This window comes from Astatotilapia calliptera, chromosome 17 (genome assembly GCF_964374335.1).
Source record: "Astatotilapia calliptera chromosome 17, fAstCal68.1, whole genome shotgun sequence".
Taxonomy (NCBI): domain Eukaryota; kingdom Metazoa; phylum Chordata; class Actinopteri; order Cichliformes; family Cichlidae; genus Astatotilapia; species Astatotilapia calliptera.
In genome coordinates, this window is record NC_137438.1 from 35,940,431 (window position 1) to 35,959,312 (window position 18,882).

The following is an 18,882-nucleotide window of genomic DNA, read 5'->3' on the forward strand; positions in this document are numbered from 1 at the left end:
GCCCATGGTGTCCAACAATAGGGCATCAATAATGCCTGACGTTATCAACATCTCAGAACCTTGGAACACCTGGGTCCACTTGATCACACTGAAGGCGTAGATTTATGAACGCAGAGTGCAATGGGTTCTGGGCAGAAGGGATACATGGATAATGCAGCTTCATCAGGAGAGACCGTAATGGCTTGCAAGAATGCATTATGGCATCAGCATAAGCTATATCATCTGGGATATTGAAGATATGCAATCGATGTAATTATACATGCCCACGCACACACATCTAGTGCACTACTTTTTTATGTTTGGCTGCATTAATATCCATCATCTGCAATAACAAAAACAAACTACACATCTGTTTATGCAAAAGTTTAAAGGCTTTGCTGTAAATGTGGCAAAAATTTTGAAATGACATTACACGAATTTTACCTGCTTATGTTGATTCATGTAAAAATGACTTTTATAATAACATGTGACCCTTTTATGATTCCATAAAAAGCTAACAAAGACATTCTGTCTGCTTAAAAGGTTTTTATTTTAAAAATACTGCTAATGTACACGATCATATCACACATTCATAATATGTGAGTGTGTCATCATTTATTAAGAAATACAAAACCAGGACATTTTTTAAATAACTGTGAAAAATGAATGCGCCTTATTGGGCAATTCAACAGGGAAGAGGCTACAAAGCGACATAATGCAAGGTTAATAGATGGGAAACTTACTGTAACTATGCCACAGAATGAAAGCCAGAGCTCAACACTTTGCATTATTTTTATGCTAATGTTCGCCACTCGTCAGCTTTTTCACCCCACGGGGGAAAACACAAGCTTTCTTTGTATTATATTTCTGCTTGTCATACTGCAAAACACAAACCAGTTCATGATGTGTGTGTGTGTGCGCGTGCATAAACTCACAAAGAAGCTGTTTTGATAGCAGTCGCTCTTGGGGGAAGAGAGCTCCGCAGTAATATTTTCCAAAAATTCAGAGTGCCCAAGAAACGGGAAAAACAGGAGGAAAGTATTAAACAAAACAAAAAAAAAGGACAATGCTCATTTGGGAATTTTTTTGTTCTCGTTCTCTTTTATAGCCTGCAAAACCGATGGCTTGACAGTTGGAGCAACTTGCTTGGATAATGTTTGAAGAGTGTTGGGGAAGAAAGATGCTGCTATTTTTAGCTCTCACTCAATACTTTTCATTCTGAGTTTCTTAGAGTTCCTGTCCCATGAACAAAAAAAGCAGTGAGAATATAGAATTCACAACAATGGTCAGTGTCAAAGTGCCTCATTATTGCAGAAAAGAAAACTGTAGCAGCTGATGTAAGTAACACTTGCAGTTTTACCTTCAGTATAAAACTCAGAAATCAGTCAGATGTGGCCATTTGTGTTTCTTTGCCATTTTTCTCACGTTCCCTTTTATTTTCTCCGTTTTTCATTATTCAGTTGTATCTTTTTCAGTAGTTGTTGTTTGGTGAATGCATTTTCCAGTATTACAGGCCACGAGATGCTAATGGGTCCTTCACAATGGACAGTGTTGGGAAGGTTACTTTTAAAATGTATTCCATTACAGAATACAGAATACATGCCCCAAAATGTATTCTGTAACGTATTCCGTTACGTTACTCAATGACAGTAACGTATTCTGAATACTTTGGATTACTTAATATATTATCATGCTGTTTACAACAACGTGAATGTACTATTGCTGTGTGATTTATTACTATTACTGAAGGTCCGCGACTCCGAACTGTAGTAAAGGGACCTCTGACTAATACAGCGGGGTCCCTGTCGGCTCGTAGCCGAAAAATAGCTTTACTTTGTTGTGTGGGTCAACTTTTCTTGCGAGAGACAGAGAGAGGCGTTGAAAGGCTGCTCCAACGGAACTTATTGTTTTCGGAGGAAAACACGAACACGGTGTACAGTCGAGTCTTAATAGCTTGGCTGAAGTGGTTATTATTATATTTACATGCTTCCAGCTCCCGTTTTTCCTCGATGACAACTCCTACCTTTTCACTCCCCTTTTTCTCTCTCCCTCCTCGCGCTCACAGACCCATAACGTGCAACACGGACTACACTGCCCATGATGCTACATTCTTTAGAGCTATGCTTGTAGCATTCTGCCTGTTAGCTTAGCACAACAACAACAACAACAACAACAACGAAAAGGCGCTCTCTCACCCAGGAAACACACAGTCGCAGAGAGAGAGAGAGAGAGCGTCGCCCTGTAACCATGGCAACCGTAACGCTGCCGCCTGGAACAAAAGAACGTAGCTGTCAAACAAAACCCAAACAGTCCTGACAAAATGAAACAGGAAAGTACCGCAGTGTAATCCATTTATTTCAACAAAGTAACTGTATTCTGAATACCACCTTTTTAAACGGTAACTGTAACGGAATGCAGTTACTCATATTTTGTATTTTAAATACGTAACGGCGGTACATGTATTCCGTTACTCCCCAACACTGACAATGGATTCACACCACATATGATACATGATACAGAGTGGCTCAGTATACAAAAGACTGATGTCAAAATGAAAATATACAATGTGGATGTACTGTTTTTCTCCTTTCTTTTTTAATAAAAAATGAAAGTGTCAGCAAGGAAAACTGTGGATTCTGTATATCCATTACTATAGTATTGTTATTTGAAGTTAATATTTTAGTGCATATTGGATGATGAATGGGAGATTTCTGCAAAAGAAAAATACATTTTGTTAATAGCACCAATACTGTCAATAAGAAAATCCAGGAAGCAAACGGGAAGCAGACTGGAGGGTTTGCATGTACTGGGTATTATTGGTACATAAAAAGAATCATGCAGTTCGTGTCCCACTGCAGTTAGTAGGCTACAGCCTCTAAGCCAGCACACCCAAGGAGAAGCATCCCACCCCAGGCTGCAGTCCCCATCTGCCTGCCCTTTTTCACTCCTCTCCCTTTGACAAGACTGCAGCCCATGGTGTTCAGTCGTTGCTATACTTGTGCACATCAGAAACAGAAAATTAAAAAAAAGGGAAAAATAGAAAGAGTGATATTACAATTGCACTGCTGGGCCATTCCAGTCTCTGTGCCCCTAGACAGTACTGTGGTAGTGGCTAGCTTGCTAACTGGCTACAGGAGATGACATGACATGTTTTCCCAACAGACTGTGATTCCCTCCTTTCCTCTCTGGATCAAATCAAACCAGTGTGCTGATGCAGTATGATTGGAGCTGTGGTACTATTTAATAGCCCAGAGACTGAGTCTGACGCATACTGTTGTCTCTATCACTGACTGATTCACTGGAACAATTCCTCATATGCAAGCTACCCGGGGAAGTGAGTCTAGTGGGAAGAGTCATTTTTGAAGCTTGCAATGCAGCTTAGTGAAATGACAATGCAACCTGTATTTTAGAAGTGGTGGAAAAAGTATTTATTTAGATTAAAAACAGTAGTACAAAAAAATAGGAACAGTATTTTTAAAAAATGATTGTAGTTTAATCTGTCTTAACACATTTACATTTCTTAATATAACATATATATAAAGTTAATTAGAACATTCAATAATGTTTTTTTAAAAAATGTGTCTTTAATCAATCTGGAAAAAAAACGGACTCTATCCTAACACTACCATTAACACTATCCAGAATTCGAAGCCAGCCAGAAGCCAGCAGCCTCGGTATTAGCAAAAGCTCAGATGAGTTAAAATTCAGTGACTGGAATTAATAAACAGACTGGGAAAAATGTGAGTAAATGACATTTATTTTGTCATATAAATCTTTTCCACCTGCTTTTGATTTTTGAGGTAAAATATGTTAGGTAACAGTGAAGCACATAGCATCTTTTTATTATCCGTACCTCTTTCAATCGGCAGAGTGCTTTATTTTCAGTTGACAGAAAATCCTGCAGTCTTTGCAGAGTTTCATAATTTCTTTTATTAAGAAAATAAAATTTTTCATGAAAGAAAAGGTTATTTTTACTTGTAAATGCTGCCAGTTACAGTTCTTGGAATCTGCAAAAACCAGTATTTCCAAGGCAATACTGAAAAAACTGGAAATCGGAATGAGTCAAGAAAATTAGTGCATCTCTATAAAACAGTGGAGACATCTGACCAGTGTGCAAAGTAATGTTGCTCTTTAACTATATATAGCAAGGTAATGTGTCCACAGTCGAGTCACAGTTTACATTAAATCCATTATGTGAATTTAACAATTACAGTAAGTAAGTAGACATAAAAAAACGTGAATGTTACAGGTAATTTTAAAAAATCTTCTGGGATTAATAAAATATTCTGAAATACAAAACCACCAAAAAAAAAATTTATTATTCCAGGTCATTCATCAAAAGTGCACTTTTTATGAAATATTTTAGCTGTGCGCTGTGTTGTTGAACAACCCTGTCGCCAATACACTGGAACCTGAAAAAGTAGATTTTAAAAAGTGTTTCTTGTTGTGTTCTAATACATTTTTGACCATTAAATTGAAACTACTCACTCCTAAGAAACATAAGACTTCACTCACACTAATGTCAAGCAACTTTTAAAATCAGGGTGGAATGTAAAATGGCTTGTGAAACTCAACGATGATGTAGTTATATAGAAATAAGGACAGAAATTTTGAAGTTTTTCTTGTACTGGTTAGTGGGACACGCTCATTCTAGTCTGAAAAGATTGGAAAAAATGTCAGCTTATATCAAAGAGGACTGACGTTTGGTCTAGCCATGATGTTAGCACACGGCTCGATCATGTCACTCACTGTTTCTGCAATTCCAGGCTAAATAGGTTTCCGAAAGAGGTTTGCACATTTATTGTTGGACATAACAGTATATGCTTGAATTGAATCAATGTCATCATTTCAGCCAAACAAAATCAAACACAAGCACATTCACCTGAGGCAGGGGCTCCCTGCTGAGCTACCACTGTTACCACCACCACACTCCACCTGTAACAAGCTCCTCCAAGTCTCTGGCTCACTCTGTAGCCCCCTCACGCCTGCAGCAAGTCTGGGTAGGTAACATTGTTTCTCTCTAATAGTATCTCTTGGTCTCTCAGCCTCATAAAAAGAATTATTATCAGCTCTCTTAAAAATCATCAAGCACAGATGTAAAAAGGCTCAAGAGCATGAAATTGTAGCTACTAAAGGGTGTACTTATGCAACACTAGGGTGTGATTCAGGCCTCAAATAGCCAGAGCCATTGAAGAAAGACACTATTGCAGAGCGTGACAGAGACAATTGAAAAAAAAAGCAAAGAGGAGAAGAAGAGGGAAAGAACAAAATGTGAAATGGAAAGGGTCAGAGAAAGACAGCATTTTATGCCACATATGTAATTCTGCAGGGTTTTGTTTTATTTTCTCAAAGCACGTTCCCTTACTGACTCGTGCATCAAACAGCGCGACAACAGAAAGCTTATCATGTTGACGGCTTATCTCCTACTTTCACCTCCTCAAAGCAATAAACACACACAGAGCAAGTGGAAGATGGGAAATGCACAACAACAGAGGATGGCTCTTCAGGATCAATGCCACTACAGCTTTCCCTGTCTTTTTTTTTTTTAATCTTCCAGGTCCCGTCCGAGAAACAGAAACAGTCTAAGGCTGTTGACGGAGCTATGGATTATCCTGTATGCATGGAATGACCGATGTGAACAGAGTCTGAAGCATGAAGGACACCGATCGTGTCAGCCAAGGCAAAGGCATATTACAACAGAGCGCAGACCTCAAGGACTCAAGTAGATTAAAACTGATTGAAATCCCATTTGTGGCATTTGTGGTCTGTTCTGTCAGCATCCCTCCCCGCCCGTCACCCTCCACCCGCTCTCTTTTTCAATGTTCCCAAAGTGAGCCGAGTGTGAGTCTGAATATAAAACAAATAAGATTGCATTTGTGGAGACAAGCGCCTCAAATTTGCATGGCAATAATATCAAGCTGTGAGATTTTGTAATATGAACAGCAATAAAGAAGTGTGTGTTTGTGTGTGCTTGAGCGCTTGTGTGTCTGTGTATGGGTGTCAGTTTTTTGACAGGAAACAACGTGACATTATGGAAGGAAACTGATAAATCACTATCTGACAGAAAAATATGTACACAGATGTGCATCTGCGTACGGGCATGCTCGAAACCAAACATTCAATTCAGTCACACGTGCATGTACACACACCTTTAACCAAATACAAAAACGCACCATCATGCGTTTAAAATGCTTGATGCTTTTATTTTAGTTAGCAGAAGATTTCAAATCTGAGGTTATTTAGGGGATTTAGGGATTATTATGTAGGCTGTTTTATTATGTTGTTTAAAGCTTTATAATGGCTTGCAGGAGGCACTGCCTGCAAAGTCCCCTGTGTGCAGCAATTGCCACATATTGCATGCAAAATCATCAGCTGTGTGTTAATTTTAATTATTTTAAGATCATAGTAAAATCCTCCTGCACAGATGCGGGTATATGCTGTTTACCTGCAAAATGAACCACTAAACCTACATGCAGATACATACCTTGCTTTTGTGGATTTACTATAAGTTGTTACATTTACTGCAGGCCTATCCTCTCTAATTTGTGGAGGAGGATAGATCTGAGTCTACAGTACATAACACTGATTGCAGAATTTTTACATCTATAGCTACAGTATGAAGAAGAAACAGGAAGACTGAGGGGAAAATCATCACACTTTACATAGGTAGGAATTCTAGTTTATTTTAGTTGCAAAAGCAAAAATGCAGTAAAGCCTAGAGCTTTCAACAGAGTACTTAATTGCTTAATGGTTAAATAAATTATGCATATAGGATAAGTAATTACACACCTAAAAACAATGGTAAAAACAGCTTCTTCATGCTTTGTGTTGAGCACTTCGAATTGAAATGTGCTTTGAAAAGAAAAAAAGTTCCATGACACAGTGTTCCCTGTTAATGTATGTAGCGCATATGCACACTATCGGTCTTCTTTTTTTTTTTTCAGTAGTTGGTTATACCTGGCATCCACCTCCACGGGTCTCTTGAGGCAAGCTGATAAGCTTAAGCTCTCTTCAATAAGAGTCATATCTAGCCTACACAAAATGCCACCATGCGCCATGGAGTCCACGTTGTGACAAATACTTCCTGATGTTATCAAGATACTGAGGATTTATGAAACATGCATACCGCTTATTTAATGGCAAAAGTGAAGTGCCTCCACAGCGCGAGCGGTTATGTCAATAAGATCGGAACTTCCTTGAAACGAAACACGCGCAGCTCAGTGTGAAGCAGTTTAGCCACAGGAAGAAAATGATTTTGGAGAAAGACCAGATTTCGAATGTCATGTTGACTCCTGTCTGCTGAACAAATTGGTATTAACGTTCAGTTCATTTAAACACGGTTCAAAGCCGTCTCTTCATGAGATCAGCAGGTAAAAAACAGTCAAACAGAGCACTGAGGATATGTAGCTCCTCTAACCAGGCATACAACTGTGAAGGCACAGTTGAAAAACAGGCAAAACAAGACATCCACAGTTACAGTTCACTGCAGGTCTTTCTTGATAATAGAGCCATTTGTTCTGCCTTCACCTGAGCACACAACCTCCCCTCCCTCAATGTGTAGAGGCCACATCATGAGAGAGAGTAAAAGGCCATGGGGCTGCAGTGAAGATACCTCATTTCTTAAAATTCTTTGAGATGTAATGGAGCCAGAATGGTGATAACGAGAAAAAGCTTCGAGATGACCAAGCTCAAGCTTCCCCTCGTTAAATAAATGTATGCGAAGATGTCTGGGCAACAACTAATGAGCCCTTTTCTACTGTAAACAACCATTAAGTTTCTTTTCTTTGTAATGATCATTTCTCTCCCTTTTGGCTGTCCATTGAAAACTATGCATTTACCATCTGAAAACACATTGTGAGCACTTAGCATTTAGGGGATGTTTTAGTTTAGTTATGCTGATATTTTGGAGAGCTTTTTGCAAGGTGAGGATTCTTAATCTTTTATTCAGGAAATGCAGAGATTATGTGTTGTATCTCAGTAATAAAAAGTTCAGTTATGTCAAGATTTGTAATAACAACGCTTACAGTGATGACTTCCCACTTGAAATATGAATGTTAGCATTTTTCTTCGTGTAATTGCTGCAGCTGACTTTGCTATTTCTATGCTACTGAGCTCAGTGAAACACAGTTGGCTTTTTACTCAACTGGATAAGGAAACTACTGCCCGACTATATAGGATTGTAAGGACCAATATCTGGTGATGTAAAAATCTGATGTATCAGCCAAACTTCTTTTCTTCAGAAACACAAAATATTAAAACATTTCTCCAACATTTGTATGCATAGTTATTTATGGGTCCTTACTAAGATGATTTAACAATGCAGTTCATATTTGATGTCAACATGAAAGTTGCAGACGATCTTCTGGCAGACAAAATATGCAAAATCAACACTTGTAACATTGTTAACCAATGTTTCTAACATCTTTTTATATTTTTATTAATCAGCTATTGCAAATTGCTTGTCAAATAGCTAATATCGGTTCTGCTTATATCATGTAGCTACTTGTATTTGTTTAGAATAACTGTCTCTAAGTCTCTGACAGTCAACATTAAGAATTCCTTCATCTGCAAGATGTCTGCACGTATTACACTCTCCCAGAACATTTCAGTGTATTTAGATTTTTGCATCACCGTAGAGTGACAGAAATTTACATGACCACTAAATAGCCTCCACTCGGGGCATTTTCCAGAGTTTGGCTTTATCTTGTGCAACTGTATAAAATGTTCTCTTTTTTTGAAATTGCAGCTCATATCAGCAGATAACCACAGATGCCGACTTCAAATTGCTTGATCTAAAGATGACAGTCTTATTATTTTGGATCTTATTATTAGGATAAAGCAGCCTGAGAAATTAAGCAAGCACTCACATTTAGAGAGCTTAAAGCAGCTTTCATTTTTGCTTCCAAATGACAAATGTTGCTTTTCTTCTCTATTAATAATATCAATAACAATAAGAACTCTGGTTGGACTAAAACTGACATTATTACACAGGAAGTGCCACTCTTCCATGAAAAATAAGTCCATCTGTTGGTGAGGGATTTAGAAACACCCCTGGAGCTTCTTCTTCTTTTTTTTTTTTTTAAAGATGAAACAGAAAAAAAGATTTAGTGCAGGTTTTACTAACATAAAGAAAGCCCTGTGATCCACTTTGCTCCACACTGTAGGTTTATCCACCTTAAGCCCTAACTAAAAAACAGCGAAAATCTAGCTGCCCCGAGACTGTTGATGCAGTTTTCTACGCTTGGATATGGCTTAATTTTACATTCAATTTTCTTTACATGCTTCAAGGAAAACACAATTCAATGTAAAAGCCAAACAACCCGGAGGAAAATCGTGTTCATGTCTGAGTAGTTTTCACTCTTAATGACAGCAAAGCTAAGTCAGAATCTACCCCTGCCCCTCTCTCTTACCGTCCACACAGGCGGGTCTAGCTCTTGTAGTTCCAGCGATCTGGCCCTTCTTACAGGCACAGCGGGCCGTCTGCCTGGCGATGGTCCGCCGTGGTTGGCTGCTGTCCCTGTCCAGCGTCACAATCTCACATGTCCCCGCTGCCAGCTGGCCTGGAAATGACATTGCACCACAGGACACGAGGTCAGAAAGATGAAATCATAAACAGGGCAAAATAAATGACTCTGTCTCTTCTGTTAAATTTGTGTTATGTTGTATGTTCAGCAGTGTAGAACTTTTTTTTAAATCCTTGGTAGCTCAGCTGACAGGGCAGCAGGTTAACAATAGCTAATTTGTAGTGTCAGGTCTTATGAGAACAACTAGTGCATGTGTGCATTCTGAAATGTCCTTATCTTTAGCAAAGACTCTAGACACATTAATATGCATGCTAAGATCATTTAACCTCAGAAAGGTAAGACTCATTGTGCTGTACCGGTTGTATCCTGGAAAGTAGATGCTTTATTCCCCTGCTGAAGTACAGGCAGGTGTGATTTCAGTGCTGGGTTTAATAAAAGCTAGAGAGGAGTAAGAGCAAGGTTCAATGATGGAGCACATCCAGGTTCTTCTATTTACATTTACAAGACAGAGCACCGGCCTTGGTGAAAGTGTGCACCTCTTGATGTCCTTTTAATTGCTCACGAATTCAACTTTCTTTTTCTAAGAGACGCTGCGGTGTCTAACTTGAATAAACAGATTGGAGATGTGAAAGGGCTAGATGAAAAATCTACTTTCCTTTAACTGATTTTAACCACATCAGCAGGAATACCATTTTTGCCTCTTTCACCGTGAAAGCGATTTGCGTTCATTAAGGTTTGACAGGCCTGAGATCCTTAGCCCTCGACATCTCCACTGGAACCGCTCACAAGCCAGCAGAGGGACACTGTAATGGGGCTGACTTTAAAAGACAATGGTGGAGAAATTACTTTTAAATTTCAGCCACCTAAAGACTACCCATGAGCTATTTCCCATTAAGGGCCACATCCAATCAGTGCACCTCTTTGAAGGTAATGTTCCCATTACCCATGAATAAAACGCATGAATACTGATGAACTTTGTAATTGCTGCCAAGCCCCACTGTCTTACACACAGACATATCCTTCCATGTATTCAATCAGGCGACCTTTGGCCTTGTAGCTGGGCCCTTGCTGCTCGCAAATTAACCTTTGTCTGTGTGTGGAGGCCCTCGGATGCCATCTTGGAGAGGCTTATCGGGATCTAATTGTGATTGGCAAGAGGATGGAAGTTGTGATTAAATCTGGACTTGAGTCGCGAACACTTGGGTGGCTAGCTTAATGAACTGAGCGGCGAGGGGTCACACCCAGGGTAATGGGGATCTATCAGGATTCATCCACATGCAGGTACCTGCGGTGGCCATGGTCACACACACTGAGAACACGGCTGTGTGCATATAATATTTAGCTTGCTATACTCTTACATGTGCTATTTGAATAATATGTCTATGGATATAGGTTTGCATGTGTTCAGTACCTTCAAACGTTGATTAAGTAGCATTATGCTGCACTTTAATTAATATATTTATATAAGAAGACAGATATTCAAAAATTAATTGATGTAACAAAACGTTGTCTCTGAGAATTAGACAGAGCTGTAGTGTTTTAGCAATGGGTAAGGGTTCAGACACATGGATCCGTTACTCAAGCAAATTCCTGGAATTAATCTTCTCACTGGTGATACCTGAAACAACACACCCCTACCAGTCACGGACATTCTTCAGTTTAATAGTTTAACCTTTTAATAATTTAATTATTCTTCTTTTGTTTCACATTTTTGTGTGTTTTGCTGACACCAAAAAATTATATCCCAAACGAGTGAAAACAAGCTTAAAACATCTCCTGACATATTTTCTGCTGAAACAGGCCAAATTATTTTGGCAGAAGTGCTACTTCTGTCCAAAATGTCAGAAACACAGTGTGAAAAATGCTTTGCAAAACTACTGCGACTGCTTCCAAGGAGCTGGCAGGTCACTGATAAACGAATGCAGAATTAGCTAACCCACTTGGAAAAGTAACACAAATTTGGTATTTGCCCAGGCAGATGCATTTGATGGTTCACTTGTCAAATATAGGGTCAAAGTAAAAGTACTGTACTCCAATAAATGTCAAATTAAGTACCAGATCAAAGTGGCCAATTATTTCAACTACTTTATCGATGTAATTAAGAACAGCACCCATCATTACCCATGTCCACCTATATTGTCTGTGTGTCTGCTTGTGTGTGCATGCAGCCAGTTACCAGGCGTTATTGGTATACAATTTATTATATCTATAAATACAACTCTACAAAGAAGACAGGAGACGTGATTAGAGATGTGCAGAAAGATAAATTAACACAAGATGCCTTTGCTCAGAAAGGCATGCCAACAAAATTCACTGTCTGAAATGTTTTGCAGTGAGATGAAGCGCCCCTTCCCCATCGAAACACATACACACACACACACACACACACACACACACACACACACACACACACACACACACACACACACACACACTTGCTCTTCTTCTCTTTCATGCCTTCTTACTTAACATACCTCTTGCATCTATTCTATCTTTAATGCCTGATGTCGGATAATGATGTCTGAACTGCTGTATGTGTATTTACATCTATGCGCATCTTAATGCTACTCACTGCCTTCTTCCTGCTTCCTCTTTTGGAACTCTTCCATCGCAAGACGCTGGACAGACTGTTTAGATCTGTCTTATGCAATCTTGTGAATCACTGTGCCACCGAGTTACCATGTGCGAAGTCAACAAGTTCAGAGACTGTGGCTGATTTGACGCTGCGATCCTCTGTTGTTGGTCTATTTTGAGTCGATGGAGCTCATTAATTGACTATGTTTCATCAAACAGGGGTCTTGCTCTTGCCGCCACAGCTGTAGCTGTCAGGAAACTGAATTAATATCTGTTTTATGTTGTTGTCTTGCCGTGTAAAGTATACTACTTCTTGGTATGACGATGAATCTTCACATTTTAAACTGAGGTTAAAACGAAACAGTTCCTTACTCACATTATGAAGCTAAATAGGACAGAGAAAAATATTTCATGTTTTATTTAAATGTATATTTTTGAGCTGCTGACACTGATCTTAACTGTTGGATTATATACCTTTAAAACTTTGAAACAGACCTTTAAACTGGTCAGGAATTGCTTGGCAACAACTGGTCGCTAGGATAAAATGAGTAGTCCTTGAGCAGCTTCAAGGACTTCAAGTGTTTGCTGGAGGTTGCTAAAACTGATGACTAAAGCTTGATTTAGACTTCCCACTTAGACTGTGGCAAACCAACTTACATACTAACTGCAAGCTCTTTTTATTCCTACAGTGCAACTTTCCACACCATTTAATTTGTTGTGGTATGCGTCGACGAGACGTGTAGTTACATTTCTCAGGAGGTGCATTTCAGGTTGCATAGAAGCTTGCAGCATAAATTTAAAGGGGTTAAAGCGTAAGTTACAACTTAGATCTGACACATTCATATGTAAGCCCCAATCACACATGGAGTAAAGACCGGTCAGTAACTCCACGGTAACCACTGGTTGCCAAGAAAAAAATGTGTATCCCCCAAATCTAAAATTCTTTGCTGTTGCTAGGTGACATTGGCCAAAACGAGCTAGTTGAAGTTGCTAGTTGTACTGAAAACCTTGCAATTGTTTTGGTTGCTAGCAGTTTGTCATGGTCAGCCTTAGTTTATATGGAAGACGCAGGCTTGTCTCCAAACTCTTGCCAACTACGAACCGCTAACAGTCCAGCACAAATCAGAAACACACACTGCTCACTTTCTAAAACATTTTGGTTTCAACGTAAGGCACAACCTTTACTTTGAAGATTAATGGTTTCCATTATCAAATTGTGTTGCAGTTTGTTCAAGTTTCATTACAGCTCACTGGTTAGTTAGCAAATCTATGTAGACAAGTTGCCATTTTCAATCCAACAATAGGCACCCCAGCAATCTGCTTGCGACCAAAGCAATCACAAGGATGTTTTTGTGCGCAGTACCTTTTATGTGACAAGCAAACATTCACCAACTGACCGGGAAATACACATTTTTCCAGGGGGTAGTTGATGAGTATCTAGGCTTGTGTGACTGAGGCCTTGAATTGAAATTGTCAAATTATTCAACGGGTTGAATTTCTGTGCACGTTTGAACACATTTTATGGCTGTAAAACTCAAAAACAATTTCACTTTTAAATTGAAGTGTAACAAATGTGTTTCATGGAGTTTGGTCAATGTTAAGATAATTCATCCATGCCAGCTGACGCAAGACTTTAATGAGAAGAGTTAAAAGCCATTATACACACGCTAACATGCTTAGAAAGCAGTTTGATGTTGGCCAGGTATTATATTCACCTTCTTCATTCATCATATTAGATGTTAACCAGTTAGCACTAACACCAGAAACACAGCTCCACAGGTATGTCCACAGTAAGTAATTAATCCTTAATAATAACAAATATCTTCCTCAGATTTCACAGCAGTCCATAACTAAACCAGTAATAAAATGTAAAAATATGGTCCAACTTTCGAATTCTTGCAATAAATTCTAAATCAAATTTCCGCAAGCATCCTTAATATGCTACTAAAAATGATAATAAAAAGTTAATACTAAAAATGTATCTGGGTTGCCATCCTGAGGAATTTGTTTCTGCAGACAGTTTTACAGACAGAAAGATATTTGTTTGATAGTTGGGGGGAATCTCACAGAAGTCTTTAGGGAAATGCCAAAACAAGTTCTAAATGCAAGTGTTCTAGGTGTTTCAGTTTTTCCAGATAATATGTAAGAGAACTTGAAGACAAGCTGGTCTCTATCTCCCAATAACGTGGGAGTTGACTTCATTGCTTCTTTTCTAAAACAAATTGCTCCAAGCGTCCCTGTGGCTCTGCCTCCAGAACACAGTGCCAAGGATAGGACAGACTCTGCCACTGTGAAACACAGCAAAGCTAAACAAACAAAGAATAAAAAAAATGAACCGAACCAAATCTCCCCAACACAACAAAGTATCCCTCCTCCCACTGGTCCTGGGGGATCTGCAGAAAAAGTTGAAATGTTAGAGGATACACAGCTCCGATAAGGCTCTCTCACCACAGCATAACTGCACATTTGGTCCACAACACAAACTCTGTATTTCTCAGAATTAATATGAAATATCATTGTTCATTTACAATTTATTACATGCACTGATGCAGTCTTTTCACAATCATCCCATGAAGAAAATGGACCGTGACGAGAGGAAGCTGTAATCCCCTTTTTGGGGATAGCCACATAAACAGTGGAGAAAAAAAATCAGAAACTGGAAGGAATCCTTAGAAAGAAGCCCAAAGCTTGTACTAGTAGTGCTATGATTCATCATCAACCTTATCGGCTCCTGTTGTTGAGCAGTTGTCAACTTGGCCAGCCAAATGCCTGATTAAAATGTATGTGTGGCCACCCTAGAGTGAAATGAAGGCTCTGACTGTGGCAGAAGATGAATGTGACACAGTGTATGACTTAATGCAATGTAATGTTATTGACATGCTCCTGTGTCTTATTATTCCTTTTCCCGCTATTCAGCACATTAAAATTGCACAGCCATACAGGGCTATTTGACAAATGTCCAGCATGGCATTGCAGGAAGACTTGACTCGACCCCTGCTGCTTGCATCTTTTGCTTTGCGTCTTTTTCAGAAGGTGCTTTTTCATTCATTTTTTAAAAATATATTATTTTTTGTCTTGTTTTCCTGCTCAAGAGACCCAAACGCAAGAAAAAGCTACTTCTAAGAATCTGCTGATCTGAATGTCTAAGATATTTATAAATGTGTGGTTAAGGCTTGCTATGAACGGTTGGTATAGTTTGGTTGCTGTTTTTTTTCTCTTCTTCTTCTTCTTTCTTGGTCCTTTGAAAATCTAAAGTGTGTTAGACTCATGCTGAGATTGCATACTGTGCTAAACAAGAAGCTGCTATTACTGAACCATTTTTGAGTGTCCTCGTAAATGCAGCACAAAAACACATTCTGACATGACATTTACTGAGATACTGAAGTGCGGTCTAACCGAATGAGTTTTTAATTAGCCCTCATTTTCCAGTAATACTTATGGCAGCGTACATAAGAAAGATGAGTCCTCCCATGCAAAAAATAGTTGCAAAATGTCTCTGGATGGTAAATGAACACCACGGCACACATTTGAAGTAGTAAATGAAATTCAGCCATTTAACAATGGCGGTGCAACAAACAAATTATAAATGGGATGTACATGGGGATAAAACCTTAACTGCTCACAGTGGCATATGAGAAAAGATGGTCCCATCAATTACTAATGCAAACACAATTAGCATTTTTTTTAATCATTATTATTACTATTATTATTATTATTGGGATTTTTTTTAAAGCAAACTAATACATGCTGCCTCAAATAACATGCTGCATCATGTTTCAGGTATTATAAACTGATTGTAAATTATATATAGCACCTTTCAAGATAAATATCATAAAGTGCCTTACAGCACAAAAATATTAGTCTACAGAGTTTGCATATTTATATCCAAATATCTGTTTATAAAGAAGGTATAATTAGCTTAGGAACCAGAATAATTTGATCTCATTTTAAGCGCTGATTGACTGGAAGGTAGGCTTGTGATTGTACTATAATAACAGGATACAGGAACAGATAGATATAATTGGAAGCCCACTTTTTAATGCACAAAATATGTAAAGCTTATCCTTAAAAATATTTAGTCACATTTAAATTTCAAAGACAATCATTGGGACGATGTTATTGGACACATTTAGCGGCAAAGCAATAGTCTTGAAAACTGTATTAGGAGGAGATAACAGGAGCATTGTAGTTCTTTAGAGTCGCCACACATTTGCTGTCATTTGAACCAACCAAGTGACTACCATCAGCATCTGTGGAGCCCTGTGATCTCACTAGCATGGCTAAAATTATGCTGTGTAAGGGGAAGAACCTTAAATGCTGAAATATATACATGCAGTATTGATTTGTGTATTAAGCAAACATTGTTGTAATTGTGTCTCCAAGGAGCCAAGTCACTTGTGTATATTGTGCAGCTGTGAAGCAATTACAACAGTGCTAACACGCAGATATGCAATACATGTAATGTTTAAACAAAAAATTATTTTTCACATACTCATCATTTAAGCTAGTTGGAGACTGCCATTTCTGTTCGGAGAACTCACAGTGTGAGTGTGAAACATTGCCAGGCTTAAATACTATATCACTACAGCTGTTTGGATCGAGACAAAAGAGTCCAGCGCCAACATTGCAAGTCTATACGCTGTTTTAGCCAAATGTAGCATTAGTAGAACCTTGGTGTCATCATCCTACCCTAAAGCCTGATGGGCTAGCTTTTAAACAAATCCTTTTAACAAGCCTAATCAAGGCTTGAAGAGCAAGTTGAACAGCATGTGGTGTGACGGGAAGGAGAGCAGAGCAGACGATATTACAGCTTCAGGTAAAAAGCAGAAAGCTGATGGAGTGTCAGAATGAAAGACATATTTAAAAAAATAAAAATAAAAAAACAACAATCATTTTATGTTTTAAGTGAAAGGGTTTTAGCTTAGCAAGCATAACATAACGCATCTGCTCAGCTAACATGTTTAGCTAAGCTAGTTAGCTTGGCTCAACAAACATACAAGATCAAGGCATACAGCCTGATCCTCTCCAAAATCGTCCAGCAACTTCCACCTTACTAACCAGCATGACACATGCTGTATTTCCTCTAAAACAATCCACTGTCTTTAGAATCTAAATAATCTATTCTAAATTATTACCTATTATCAATTCTAAAAACAATACTGTAAACCATAGTTTCTGATTGGCGTGGAGCATATTAGCATAGTAGTCAATTAACTTTAATAAAAACAGAGATACACTTACTATTATTTTATTTGATTAATAGAATATAATTGTTGGAAGGTAGATTTCATTATCTTTTATAAAAACAAATCTTGTTAGGTTGCTCCATCTCCGGTTAAACTAATCTAAACTAATCTCCTAGTTTCTTTTTACTTTTTCCTAAGGGCAGCTGATATCTTGAACTACTTTTTGACTTGCTCTGGATACTTAATTAAAATAAACTCAGAAAAATCTAACTGATTGACACACACACACACACACACACACACACACACACACACACTAGACTAGAGTGACCAAAAACTCATAAAAAGTTAGCCTTGGAATTATTAATACCTCGTCTATGCTGCCATGAGTCAGAGAAAGTTCTGGAGACAATTCTCATCGGAGCGCTTCTTCATCATGCAGAGAGAGAGTGAGGGAGAAAAAGAACTGTAGCTTGGCCGATCTATTTTGGGTGAAGCAAGCTTGTATGAGTGCTTCACTTGCTTTGAGGAAGTGGAAGTGATTTGATTTTTCTTTGCTGCGTTTTCCCCTAAAATGTTCAGGCAAAGAAGCAGTCGCACTGAGGCACAAACACACACACTAAAACATACAATTATGCATGAAAGAATATAAGCAGATAATGCAGCACACAAACTATTGCCAAGGATATAACCATGAGACAGACTTCTATCGTCCTCTCTGTCTTTCTTACATACAGTATGTGCACTCAGACATACTTAACTGAATATTGCCATGCAACCATAACGAAAATTTAAGTAAGTCGAGCCTCTGCTCTGCACAAATCTCATGAAGATAAATTTTCTGCTCCTAGTTCTCAATTTCTAAAATTTCCAGCACAAGATAATAAGCATAAAAAGAGCTGCTTTTAATTCCAGTCAGTCTCTCAGTGATGACCCATGTGCTAATCAGTACAAGTTAGTATATTAATTTACAAAAGTGAAATGGCAAACATGGTCCACATTATACTAGGTAAATATTAACAGTTAACATTTACACTGGGAATGTGTCACACAGATGTCACATCAGAGCTGCCTCTCTCCTGCATAGGGTGGCTGATTAGAAGTTGTGACCCATTTCTCTTAAAAAAGAAAAAAGCCATACATTTGTCATGCTTTTCGATATTCACATATAAGAAATATTAAAAATAAGCAACACAAAAAATGTTTCTCTCTGACAAAAAAAGCTATAACATCTGCCGCATATATTAAAACAACCCAGTACAAGAAGGTTTATAAGATTTGCAAACCACTGCATTCTTTTCATTTAAGTTTTACACAATGTTTCCACACAAAGGGTGTGGGCTCAAATCCACAATCTGGCTGTGTTGTGTTTACATGTTCTTCCTGTGTCTATGTGGGTTCTCTCTGAGGAACTCTCACTTGTTTTTCTCACAGTTCAAAGACATGCAGATACAGGAGTTAGGTTAATTTGTGACTTTGAATTGCCCACGAGTCTGAATAGTTTTCTGTGAGAGCCTGGAAACGGTTTCTCATAGGGTGATCCTGAATTGGATAAGCAGAAGAAAAGTGGTGGATGGACAAAGTTCCAACTGCTTTGGAATTGGGTCTGTATAATTTAA

At 38.4% G+C, this 18,882-nt stretch overlaps 1 protein-coding gene across 5 annotated transcripts in view; it reads right to left on the reverse strand.

Annotated features, from left to right (window-relative positions):
* The window catches only part of tafa5a (TAFA chemokine like family member 5a), a 162,809-nt gene that overhangs the window by 62,702 nt on the left and 81,225 nt on the right, over positions 1 to 18,882 (reverse strand). For all 5 annotated transcript variants that reach the window (XR_013902906.1, XR_013902905.1, XR_013902907.1 and 2 more), the window contains exon 2: positions 9,390 to 9,539. Coding sequence is in view for 2 of the 5 variants with exons in the window: in XM_026148094.2 (XP_026003879.1) it covers positions 9,390 to 9,539 (150 nt within the window). In the remaining 3 variants the exon portion in view is untranslated. The remainder of the gene's footprint in view (positions 1 to 9,389; positions 9,540 to 18,882) is intronic.